The sequence below is a fragment of the Rhea pennata genome, chromosome 38 (genome assembly GCF_028389875.1).
Source record: "Rhea pennata isolate bPtePen1 chromosome 38, bPtePen1.pri, whole genome shotgun sequence".
Taxonomy (NCBI): Eukaryota; Metazoa; Chordata; class Aves; order Rheiformes; family Rheidae; genus Rhea; species Rhea pennata.
In genome coordinates, this window is record NC_084700.1 from 1 (window position 1) to 12,547 (window position 12,547).

The following is a 12,547-nucleotide window of genomic DNA, read 5'->3' on the forward strand; positions in this document are numbered from 1 at the left end:
CGCGGGCCCCCGGCAGTGGGGCGCTGGGGGGGGGGGGGCAAGGGGGCTGGGGGGCGCGGGGCCCCCGTCAGTGGGGCGCTGGGGGGGGGGCGGGGGCGGGGGGGCGCGGGGCCCCGTCAGTGGGGCGCTGGGGGGGGGGGCAAGGGGGCTGGGGGGCGCGGGGCCCCCGTCAGTGGGGCGCTGGGGGGAGGGCGGGGCTGTTCGCGGGCAGTTTCGGGGGGATTTGGGGGCCGTTTCGTGGGCGGTTTCGGGGTCAGTTTGGGGCAGTTTCGCGGGTGGTTTTGGGGCAGTTCTGGGGCGGTTTTTGGGGCGGTTTCGGGGGGTTTTGGGGCTCACCGTGCCCAGGTGGCGGCGAGCCAGGCGGCGATGGCGCGGGCGCTGAGCGGGCCGGGGCCGTTCGGGGGCCGTTTCGGGGGGATTTGGGGGCAGTTTCGGGGCGGTTTCGGGGTGGTTTCGGGGCAGTTTTGCGGGCGGTCTCGGGGGTGTTTTTGGGGCGGTTTCGGCGGGTTTTGGGGCTCACCGTGCCCAGGTGGCGGCGAGCCAGGCGGCGATGGCGCGGGCGCTGAGCGGGCCGGGGCCGTTCGGGGGCCGTTTCGGGGGGATTTGGGGGCAGTTTCGGGGCGGTTTCGGGGTGGTTTCGGGGCAGTTTCGCGGGCGGTCTCGGGGGTGTTTTTGGGGCGGTTTCGGCGGGATTTGGGCTCACCGTGCCCAGGTGGCGGCGAGCCAGGCGGCGATGGCGCGGGCGCTGAGCGGGCCGGGGCCGTTCGGGGGCCGTTTCGGGGGGATTTGGGGGCAGTTTGGGGGCGGTTTCGGGGCGGTTTCGGGGCAGTTTCGCAGGCGGTCTCGGGGGTGTTTTTGGGGCGGTTTCGGCGGGTTTTGGGGCTCACCGTGCCCAGGTGGCGGCGAGCCAGGCGGCGATGGCGCGGGCGCTGAGCGGGCCGGGGCCGTTCGGGGGCCGTTTCGGGGGATTTGGGGGCAGTTTCGGGGCGGTTTCGGGGTGGTTTCGGGGCAGTTTCGCGGGCGGTCTCGGGGGTGTTTTTGGGGCGGTTTCGGCGGGTTTTGGGGCTCACCGTGCCCAGGTGGCGGCGAGCCAGGCGGCGATGGCGCGGGCGCTGAGCGGGGCCGGGGCCGTTCGGGGCGGTTTCGGGGGGATTTGGGGGCAGTTTGGGGGCGGTTTCGGGGTGGTTTCGGGGCAGTTTTGCGGGCGGTCTCGGGGGGGTTTTTGGGGTGGTTTCGGCGGGTTTTGGGGCTCACCGTGCCCAGGTGGCGGCGAGCCAGGCGGCGATGGCGCGGGCGCTGAGCGGGCCGGGGCCGTTCGGGGGCCGTTTCGGGGGGATTTGGGGGGCAGTTTCGGGGCGGTTTCGGGGCGGTTTCGGGGCAGTTTCGCGGGCGGTCTCGGGGGTGTTTTTGGGGCGGTTTCGGCGGGTTTTGGGGCTCACCGTGCCCAGGTGGCGGCGAGCCAGGCGGCGATGGCGCGGGCGCTGAGTGGGCCGGGGCCGTTCGGGGGCCGTTTCGGGGGGATTGGGGGCAGTTTCGGGGCGGTTTCGGGGCGGTTTCGGGGCAGTTTTGCGGGCGGTCTCGGGGGTGTTTTTGGGGCGGTTTCGGCGGGTTTTGGGGCTCACCGTGCCCAGGTGGCGGCGAGCCAGGCGGCGATGGCGTGGGCGCTGAGCGGGCCGGGGCCGTTCGGGGGCCGTTTCGGGGGGATTTGGGGGCAGTTTCGGGGCGGTTTCGGGGCAGTTTCGCGGGCGGTCTCGGGGGTGTTTTTGGGGCGGTTTCGGCGGGTTTTGGGGCTCACCGTGCCCAGGTGGCGGCGAGCCAGGCGGCGATGGCGCGGGCGCTGAGCGGGGCCGGGGCCGTTCGGGGCCGTTCGGGGGGATTTGGGGGCGGTTTCGGGGCGGTTTCGGGGCAGTTTCGCGGGCGGTCTCGGGGGTGTTTTTGGGGCGGTTTCGGCGGGTTTTGGGGCTCACCGTGCCCAGGTGGCGGCGAGCCAGGCGGCGATGGCGCGGGCGCTGAGCGGGCCGCCCCAGAGGGCCCGCAGCTGCGGGTGGGAGCCGGCGAAGGAGGTGGTGAGGGGCGAGACGTAGATGGGGTAGCCGAGCGGCTGGTCGCACGACGAGTTGATGATGTTGCGCAGCGCCTGCTTCGCGTTCTGGATGCTGCCCCGCTCCGGGTTGCGGTTGCGCAGGAAGACGAGCTCCTGCTGCTGCCCGGCCCAGAGCCCCCGCACGCACTCCCGGTTCACCTGGCGGCGGGCAGCGGGGTTACTGGGAGCACTGGGATGCTGCTGAGACAGCGCAGAGCCCCGGCACATGCTCCCAGTTCACATAGCAGGGTAAAAACGTGGTTACTGGAGGCACTGGGATACTGCTGGGACAGCCCAGAGCCCCTGCACATGCTCCCAGTTCACGTAGCAGCAGGGAAAAACCATGGTTACTGGAGGCACTGGGATGGTGCTGGGACGGCCCAGAGCCCTGGCACACACTCCCAGTTCATCTAGCAGGGTAAAAACGTGGTTACTGGAGGCACTGGGATGGTGCTGGGATGGCCCACAGCCCCGGCACACACTCCCAGTTCACGTAGCAGGGTAAAAACGTGGTTACTGGAGGCACTGGGATGGTGCTGGGACGGCCCAGAGCCCCGGCACACACTCCCAGTTCATCTAGCAGGGTAAAAACGTGGTTACTGGAGGCACTGGGATGGTGCTGGGACGGCCCAGAGCCCCGGCACGCACTCCCAGTTCATCTAGCAGGGTAAAAACGTGGTTACTGGAGCACTGGGATGGTGCTGGGACGGCCCACAGCCCCGGCATGCGCTCCCAGTTCACCTAGTAGGGGGAAAGGGGGTTACTGGGGGGTACTGGAAGCACTGGGATGCGGTTGGGGGGGGATGAGGCACAGCCCAGACACCCTGCACATACTCCTAGTTCACCTGCGGGGGGGAGGAGGGGGAAACGGGGCTACTGGGGGCACTGGGGTGGTGCTGGAGGGTCGCGGCATGGCCCAGAGCCCCTGCACGTGCTCCCAGCTCACCCGGGGGAGCAGAAAAAGAGGTCACTGGGGGTACAGAGGGCTTACTGGGGGCACTGGGACAGCACTGGGGTTACTGGGGGCACTAAGACTGTACCAGGGGGTTACTGGGAGCTGTGGGACAGCGCTGGGGGGGTTACTGGGAAGACAAGGGCAGTGCTAGGAGGGACAGGGCACAGCCCAGGGCCCTCCTGGTTCACCCTGGGGGGGAGCAAGGGGGTTACTGGGGTGTCCCTGGGGGCACTGGGATGGCACTGGGAGGGACAGGGCACAGCCCAGGGCCCTCCTGGTTCACCCTGGGGGGGGCAAGGGGGTTACTGGGTGTCCCTGGGGGCACTGGATGGCACTGGGAGGGACAGGGCACAGCCCAGGGCCCTCCTGGTTCACCCTGGGGGGGGCAAGGGGGTTACTGGGGTGTCCCTGGGGGCACTGGGATGGCACTGGGATGGGGCAGGGCGCAGCCCATGGACAACCCCCCCCGAGGGCCGTCCCCTTGCTGGGGGTCGAGCAGGACTGGGCGCCCGCCCTGCGCCCCCCCCCAGCGCCGTCCCCTTGCCGGGGGTCCCGCCGCCCGCCCCACGTCCCCCCCCCAGCGCCGTCCCCTTGCCGGGGGTCCCGCCGCCGGGCGCCTGCCCCACGTACCCCCGCCCCCCCGCGCCCTCACCTTGCCGGGGTCCCGCCGCCCGCCCCCCCGCGCCCCCCCCCCTGCCGGGGGTCCCGCCGCCGGGCGCCCGCCCCACGTCCCCCCCCGTGCCCCCCCCTTGCTGGGGGCCCCGCCGCCCGCCCCCCCCGCACCCCCCCTTGCCGGGGGTCCCGCCGCCGGGCGCCCGCCCCACGTCCCCCCCCCCGCGCCCCCCCTTGCCGGGGTTCCCGCCGCCCGCCCCCCCCGCGCCCCCCCTTGCCGGGGGTCCCGCCGCCGGGCGCCCGCCCACGTTCCCCCCCGCGCCCCCCCTTGCCGGGCCCCGCCGCCCGCCCCCCCCCGCGCCCCCCCCTGCCGGGGGTCCCGCGCCGGGTGCCCGCCCCACGTCCCCCCCCGGCACCCCCCCTTGCCGGGGGTCCCGCCGCCTGCCCCCCCCGCACCCCCCCTTGCGGGGTCCCGCTGCCGGGCGCCCGCCCCACGTCCCCCCCCGGCACCCCCCCTTGCCGGGCCCCGCCGCCCGCCCCCCCCCTTGCCGGGGACCCCGCCGCCGGGCGCCCGCCCCACGTCCCCCCCCCCGTGCCCCCCTTGCCGGGGGCCCCGCCGCCTGCCCCCCCGCGCCCCCCCCTGCCGGGGGTCCCGCCGCCGGGTGCCCGCCCCACGTCCCCCCCCGGCACCCCCCCTTGCCGGGGTTCCCGCCGCCCGCCCCCCCGCGCCCCCCCCTGCCGGGGGTCCCGCCGCCGGGCGCCCGCCCCACGTCCCCCCCCCCCGTGCCCCCCTTGCCGGGGGTCCCGCCGCCGGGCGCCCGCCCCACGTCCCCCCCCCGTGCCCCCCTTGCCGGGCCCCGCCGCCCGCACCCCCGCGCCCCCCCTTGCCGGGGGTCCCGCCGCCTGCCCCCCCGCACCCCCCCTTGCCGGGGGCCCCGCCGCCGGGCGCCCCCCCGCGCCCTCACCTTGATGACGCGGAAGCCGAGGTGGCGGCGGTTGAGCATCACCACCTTGTACTCGTCGCTGGCCTCGTCCAGGACGTGCCGCAGGGCCAGCAGCGCCGGCGCGTTGGCCAGGACGGCGCCGCGCCAGGCCGGGTCGCCCTCGTGCGCGATCACCACGCGGCCCTCGAGCGCCGCCACCGCCTCGTACAGCGCCGCCGCGTCCTCGAACTCGTCCGCCGACGTGAAGTGGTCCTGCGCGGGCAGCCGCCGCCCCGCTGCCCCACGGCCACGCGGCCCCACGGCGCCACGGCGCCACGGCCCCGCGGCCCCGCGGCCCCACGGCCCCACGGCCCCACGGCCCCACGGCCCCACTGCCCCACGGCCCCGCGGCCCCACGGCCCCACGGCCCCGCGGCCCCGCGGCCCCACGGCCCCACTGCCCCACGGCCCCACGGCCCCACGGCCCCACGGCCCCACTGCCCCACGGCCCCGCGGCCCCGCGGCCCCACGGCCCCACTGCCCCACGGCCCCACGGCCCCACGGCCCCACGGCCCACTGCCCCACGGCCCCGCGGCCCCGCGGCCCGGCGCCACGGCCCCACAGCCCCACGGCCCTACGGCCCCACGGCCCCGCTGCCCCACGGCCCCACGGCCCCACGGCCCCACGGCGCCACGGCCCCACGGCCCCACGGCCCCGCGGCCCCACGGCCCCACTGCCCCACGGCCCCGCGGCCCCGCTGCCCCACGGCCCCGCGGCCCCGCGGCCCCACGGCCCCACTGCCCCACGGCCCCACGGCCCCACTGCCCCACTGCCCCGCTGCCCCACAGCCCCACTGCCCCACGGCCCCGCGGCCCCACGGCCCTACGGCGCCACGGCCCCACTGCCCCGCTGCCCCACGGCCCCACTGCCCACGGCCCCGCGGCCCCATGGCCCCGCTGCCCCGCGGCCCCGCGGCCCCACGGCGCCACGGCGCCACGGCCCCACTGCCCCACGGCCCCGCGGCCCCATGGCCCCGCTGCCCCCGCCGCCCCGCTGCCCCACGGCCCCGCGGCCCCACGGCGCCACGGCGCCACGGCCCCACTGCCCCACGGCCCCGCGGCGCCACGGCCCCACTGCCCCACGGCCCCGCGGCCCCACGGCACCACGGCGCCACGGCCCCACGGCGCCACGGCCCCACTGCCCCACGGCCCCGCGGCCCCATGTCCCCACGGCCCCATGGCCCTGCGTCCCCACATCCCTGCGTCCCCACGTCCTGTGTCCCTGCGTCCCTGCATCCCCACCTCCTTGCATCCCCATGTGTGTCCCTGCGTCCCCACATCCCTGCGTCCCCACGTCCCTGTGTCCCTGTGTCCCTGCGTCCCCACCTCCTTGCATCCCCATGTGTGTCCCTGCGTCCCCACGTCCCTGCGTCCCACGTCCCTGTGTCCCTGTGTCCCTGCATCCCACCTCCTTGCATCCCCATGTGTGTCCCTGCGTCCCCACGTCCCTGCGTCCCACGTCCCTGCGTCCCCATGTCTCTATGTCCCTGCATGTGTCCCCACATCCCATGTCCCTGCATCCCCACGTCCCCACATCCCTGCATCCCCACGTCCCCATGTCCCTATGGCCCTGCATCCCCACGTCCCTGTGTCCCCACGTCCCCTCATCCTTGCATCCCCATGTCCCCGTGTGTCCCCGCGGCCCCATGTCCGTGTCCCCATGTCCCCGCGGGCCCCAGGTCCCTGCACCTCCATGTCCCCATGTTACCATGTCCCCGCAGCCCCACAGCCCCACATCCCCATGGCCCCGCGGCCCCACATCCCCGTGTCCCCATGTCCCCACATCCCCATGGCCCCGCGGCCCCGCGGCCCTGTGGCCCCACATCCCCACGGCCCCGCGGCCCCACATCCCTGTGTCCCCACAGCCCCACATCCCCATGGCCCCCGCGGCCCCACATCCCCGTGTCCCCGTGGCCCCACATCCCATGGCCCCGCGGCCCACATCCCCGTGTCCCCCGCGGCCCCACATCCCTGTGGCCCCACATCCCGTGTCCACACATCCCCATGGCCCCGCGGCCCCACATCCCCGTGTCCCCACATCCCCGTGTCCCCACATCCCCATGGCCCCGCGGCCCACATCCCCGTGTCCCCGCGGCCCCACATCCCCATGGCCCCGCGGCCCCACATCCCCGTGTCCCCGCGGCCCCACATCCCTGTGGCCCCGCGGCCCCGTGTCCCTGCGTCCCCATGACCCCTGCAGCCGCCCCGGCCCCATGGCCCCGCGCCCCCGCGGCCCCGGTACCTGGTGCAGCTTGAGGGCCATGCGCACGCCGGGGGCCACCACGCGGTGCAGCAGGTCCATGTCGGCGAAGACCCACTCGTCGCGGGGCGACGTGATGCGGAAGTCGCCCTTGAAGAGGGCGTGCAGCCCGTAGAGGAAGGGCTCCAGGCTGGGCGGGGGGCGGCGGCGGGGTGAGCGCGGCGCCCCGGGGCCCGCCCCGGACGCCTGGGCCCCCCCCCGCCGCCGGGGAGGGGGGGGGCTCGGGCGGGGGGGGGTCTCACCTGGCCGACATGCTGTGCGAGGCGGTGCCCAGCGCCCGGCGGCCGAGCGCGCAGAGCCCGAAGCAGAGCGTGACGAGGGGCGAGTCCCAGTCCTTGTCCACGGGCTGCGGGGACGCGGCGGGTCGGGCCCCGGCCCCCCGCGGGTCCCCGTCGGGGTCCCTCGGCCCCGACCCCGTCCCCGTCGGGGGCCCCTGTCCTCATCCCCATCCCCACGGGGCTCCCCCGTCCCTGTCCCCATCCCCATGGGGCTCCTCTGTCCCCGTCCCCATCCCCACGGGGCTCCCCCGTCCCTGTCCCCATCCGCATGGGGCTCCTCTGTCCCCGTCCCCATCCCCACGGGGCTCCCCCGTCCCTGTCCCCATCCCCACGGGGCTCCTCTGTCCCCGTCCCCATCCCCACGGGGCTCCCCCGTCCCTGTCCCCATCCCCACGGGGCTCCTCTGTCCCCGTCCCCATCCCCACGGGGCTCCCCTGTCCCTGTCCCCATCCCCACGGGGCTCCTCTGTCCCCGTCCCCATCCCCACAGGGCTCCCCTGTCCCTGTCCCCATCCCCACGGGGCTCCTCTGTCCCCGTCCCCATCCCCACAGGGCTCCCCTGTCCCTGTCCCCATCCCACGGGGCTCCTCTGTCCCCATCCCCATCCGCACAGGGCTCCCCCGTCCGTGTCCTGCCCCCGTGGGGCTCCCCTGTCCCCGTGTAGCTCTCCCGTCCGTGTCCCTGTCCCCGCGGGGCTCTCCCGTCCCTGTCCCTGTCCCCGTGGGGCTCTTCCATCCATGTCCTGCCCCCGTGGGGCTCCCCTGTCCCCGTGGGGCTCTCCCGTCCGTGTCCTGCCCCCGTGGGGCTCCCCTGTCCCCGTGTAGCTCTCCCGTCCGTGTCCCTGTCCCTGTGGGGCTCTCCCATCCCTGTCCCTGTCCCCGCGGGGCTCCCCATGCCCATGGGGCTCTCCCGTCCGTGTCCTGCCCCCGTGGGGCTCCCCTGTCCCCGTGGGGCTCTCCCGTCCGTGTCCCTGTCCCCGCGGGGCTCTCCCGTCCGTGTCCTGCCCCCGTGGGGCTCCCCTGTCCCCGTGTAGCTCTCCCGTCCGTGTCCCTGTCCCCGTGGGGCTCTCCGTCCCTGTCCCTGTCCCGTGGGGCTCCCCCATGCCCATGGGGCTCTCCCGTCCGTGTCCTGCCCCCGTGGGGCTCCCCTGTCCCCGTGGGGCTCTCCCGTCCCTGTCCCTGTCCCCGTGGGGCTCCCCTGTCCCCGTGTAGCTCTCCCGTCCGTGTCCCTGTCCCCGTGGGGCTCTCCCATCCCTGTCCCTGTCCCCATGGGGCTCCCCTGTCCCCGTGGGGCTCTCCCGTCCATGTCCCTGTCCCGTGTAGCTCTCCCGTCCCTGTCCCTGTCCCTGTGGGGCTCTCCCGTCCGTGTCCCTGTCCCCGTGTAGCTCTCCCGTCCGTGTCCTGCCCCCGTGGGGCTCCCCTGTCCCCGTGGGGCTCTCCCGTCCGTGTCCTGCCCCCGTGGGGCTCCCCTGTCCCCGTGTAGCTCTCCCGTCCGTGTCCCTGTCCCCGTGGGGCTCTCCCATCCCTGTCCCTGTCCCCGCGGGGCTCCCCCGTGCCGCGCCGCGCCGCGCCGTGCCGCGCCGTGCCCCGCGCGGGCGCACCTGGGCCCGGCGCCCGGCGCAGTGCTGGATCCAGCCCAGGTAGGCCTGCCGGAAGGCCGGGAGGCTGAGCCCGCCCAGGCGGGCGTCGAAGTCCTCGTCGATGTTGAGGTTGAAGGTGGGGTCGGTGTCGGCGTAGCCGGGCGCCGTGCAGGGCCGCAGCCCCTCGCGCACCCCCTCGTGCGCCAGCCACTCCTCCAGCTTCGGCGACCGCGTCACGTAGTAGATGATGCTCTGGGGGGGGAAGGGGGGGCGAGGGGACGGGCTGGGGACGGCCCCGCGCGAGGCGCAGCCTCCTCGTGCCACACACAGCCTCCTGGTGCACAATGCATCCCCCTCGTGCAAAGTGCAGCCTCCTCGTGCACAATGCATCCCCCTCGTGCAAAGCGCAGCCTCCTCGTGCCACACACAGCCTCCTGGTGCACAATGCATCCCCCTCATGCAAAGTGCAGCCTCCTCGTGCACAATGCATCCCCCTCGTGCAAAGCACGTCCCCCCCGTGCCAAACACAACCTCCTCGTGCAAAACACATCCCCCCCGTGCAAAGCACAGCCTCCTCGTGCCACACACTACCTCCTCGTGCACAATGCATCATCCCCCCCGTGCAAAGTGCAGCCTTCCCTCGGGCAGAGCGCAGCCTCCTCGTGCAAAGCCCAACCGCTGCCGGTGCAGGGCGCTGCCCCCCCGCGCCCACAGCCCCCCCCCCGCGCGCCCCGCAGCCCCCCGTGCGCGCGCCGTGCCGCCCACCTTGACGTAGTAGGTGATGAGGATCTTGCGGAGGTCGAAGACCTGCAGCATGGAGGCGGCGTTGTTGTCGCTGATGCTGTAGCCCTCCAGCACGTACTTGGTGGCCGCCACCTCCCAGGCGAGCCAGCGCTGCCCGAAGGCGGCGTTGAAGGACAGCACGTGGGGCAGGTGGCCCGGCTCGCAGCAGCAGCAGCCCTCGTCCTCGTCCACCCCCTCCGTGATGGCCTCCACCTCCCGCTGCTGGCAGTAGGTGCCTGCGGGTCCGGGCCCGCGGGGACGTCAGCGGCGACGGGGACGTCACGTCCCCGGGGTGCGGGACGCTCCCGCGGGGGCATCGGCGGGGACGGGGGTGTCCTCGAGCGCCAGCACGGGCCCGCGAAGGCGTCGCCAGGGACGTCCCCGAGCGCCCCACGAGTGTCCCCCTGCCCATGGTGGCATCACAGGGACGTCCCCGAGCGCCCCACGAGTGTCCCCTGCCCACGGGGGCATCACAGGGATGTCCCTGAGCGCCCCACGAGTGTCCCCTGCCCACCAGGGCATCGCCAGGGATGTCCCCAAGTGCCCCACGAGTGTCCCCTGCCCATGGTGGCATCACAGGGACGTCCCCAAGCGCCCCACGAGTGTCCCCTGCCCACGGGGGCATCACAGGGACGACCCTGAGCGCCCCACGAGTGTCCCCTGCCCACGGGGGCATCGCCAGGGATGTCCCCAAGCGCCCCACGAGTGTCCCCTGCCCACCGGGGCATCGCCAGGGATGTCCCCAAGCGCCCCACGAGTGTCCCCTGCCCACGGGGGCATCTCAGGGATGTCCCTGAGCATCCCACGAGTGTCCCCTGCCCATGGGGGCATCACAGGGACAGCCCCAAGCACCCCACGAGTGTCCCCTGCCCACGGGGGCATCACAGGGATGAACCTGAGCGCCCGAGTGTCCCCTGCCCATGGTGGCATCGCCAGGGACGTCCCTGAGTGCCCCACGAGTGTCCCGTGCCCACGGGGACATCCCTGAATGCCCCCCGAATGTCCGGCGCCTGCGGGGGCATCAGCGGGGCTGGGGGACGCCCCTGGCGCCCCACACGCGCGGGACATCGGCCGTTTCAGAGCGACGCGCCCCAAAACCCGGGCCCCGCTGCCGCGGGGACGGCGGCCGCCGCGCGCCCCGGCCCGCGCCCCCGCTCACCCCGGAACTCGAGGCCGCGGAGCTGGAAGGTGACGAGGCCGTTGCCGATCTCCACGAGGTGCACGAGCGCGTTGAGGTAGTCGGAGGCGAGGACGAAGCAGTCGCCGGCGCCGAAGGTGCCCCAGCGCCCCAGCTGCAGGTCGCCGCAGAGCGACTGCTGCAGCGACCGCGTCAGGTGCTCGTAGAAGATGGAGTTGAGGTTGTTGTCGTCCGCACCTGGGGGGCGGCTGCCATGAGCACCCCGCGCCGGCCCGGGGGGCAGGCGGGGCGCAGCGAGCTGCTGTGGGGCGGGCAGGGTCCCGGGAGCGTGCTGTGGGGCGGGCTGGGGGCTGCAGGGTCCCATGGGGCAGGGGGGGGCGCAGGGAGCTGCTGTGGGGCAGGCAGGGTCCCGGGAGCGTGCTGTGGGGCGGGCTGGGGGCTGCAGGGTCCCATGGGGCAGGGGGGGCGCAGGGAGCTGCTGTGGGGCAGGCAGGGTCCGGGAGCGTGCTGTGGGGCGGGCTGGGGGCTGCAGGGTCCCATGGGGCAGGCGGGGCGCAGGGAGCTGCTGTGGGGCAGGCAGGGTCCCGGGAGCGTGCTGTGGGGCGGGCTGGGGGCTGCAGGGTCCCATGGGGCAGGGGGGGCGCAGGGAGCTGCTGTGGGGCAGGCAGGGTCCCGGGAGCGTGCTGTGGGCGGGCTGGGGGCTGCAGGGTCCCATGGGGCAGGCGGGGCGCAGCGAGCTGCTGTGGGGCGGGCAGGGTCCCGGGAGCGTGCTGTGGGGTGGGCTGGGGGCTGCGGGGTCCCATGGGGCAGGCGGGGCGCAGGGAGCTGCTGTGGGGCGGGCAGGGTCCCGGGAGCGTGCTGTGGGGTGGGCTGGGGGCTGCGGGGTCCCATGGGGCAGGCGGGGCGCAGCGAGCTGCTGTGGGGCGGCAGGGTCCCGGGAGCGTGCTGTGGGGTGGGCTGGGGGCTGCGGGGTCCCATGGGGCAGGCGGGGCGCAGCGAGCTGCTGTGGGGCGGGCAGGGTCCCGGGAGCGTGCTGTGGGGCGGGCTGGGGGCTGCAGGGTCCCATGGGGCAGGCGGGGCGCAGGGAGCTGCTGTGGGGCGGGCAGGGTCCCGGGAGCGTGCTGTGGGGCGGGCTGGGGGCTGCAGGGTCCCATGGGGCAGGCGGGGCGCAGGGAGCTGCTGTGGGGCGGGCAGGGTCCCGGGAGCGTGCTGTGGGACGGGCTGGGGGCTGTGGGGTCCCATGGGGCAGGTAGTGGGGGGGCAGGGAGCTGCTGTGGGGCAGGCAGGGTCCCGGGAGTGTGCTGTGGGGTGGGCTGGGGGCTGCAGGGTCCCATGCGGCAGGTGGGGGGGCAGGGAGCTGCTATGGGGCAGGCAGGGTCCCAGGACCGTGCTGTCGGACGGGCTGGGGGCTGTGGGGTCCCATGGGGCAGGTGGGGGGGCAGGGAGCTGCTATGGGGCAGGCAGGGTCCCAGGACCGTGCTGTCGGACGGGCTGGGGGCTGCAGGGTCCCATGGGGCAGGTGGGGGGGCAGGGAGCTGCTGTGGGGCAGGCAGGGTCCTGGGAGGGTGCTGTGGGGCGGGCAGGGGGCTGCAGGGTCCCATGGGGTAGGTAGTTGGGGGGCAGGGAGCTGCTGTGGGGCGGGCAGGGTCCCGGGAGCGTGCTGTGGGGTGGGCTGGGGGCTGCAGGGTCCCATGCGGCAGGTGGGGGGGCAGGGAGCTGCTATGGGGCAGGCAGGGTCCCAGGACCGTGCTGTCGGACGGGCTGGGGGCTGTGGGGTCCTATGGGGCAGTCGGGGCGCAGGGAGCTGCTGTGGGGTGGGCAGGGTCCCGGGAGCGTGCTGTGGGGTGGGCTGGGGGCTGCGGGGTCCCATGGGGCAGGT

General features: G+C 75.4%; 1 protein-coding gene across 1 annotated transcript in view; it reads right to left on the reverse strand.

Moving 5' to 3' along the window:
- Nucleotides 1-1,875: 1,875 nt before the first annotated feature.
- Nucleotides 1,876-12,547, reverse strand: part of PCNX3 (pecanex 3) — a 31,123-nt gene continuing 20,451 nt past the window's right edge. Inside the window, 7 exon segments of the mRNA XM_062598882.1 lie at nucleotides 1,876-2,242; nucleotides 4,616-4,846; nucleotides 6,874-7,021; nucleotides 7,134-7,237; nucleotides 8,769-8,999; nucleotides 9,513-9,766; nucleotides 10,690-10,905. Coding sequence (XP_062454866.1) covers nucleotides 1,964-2,242; nucleotides 4,616-4,846; nucleotides 6,874-7,021; nucleotides 7,134-7,237; nucleotides 8,769-8,999; nucleotides 9,513-9,766; nucleotides 10,690-10,905 — 1,463 coding nt within the window. The 3' untranslated portion in view covers nucleotides 1,876-1,963.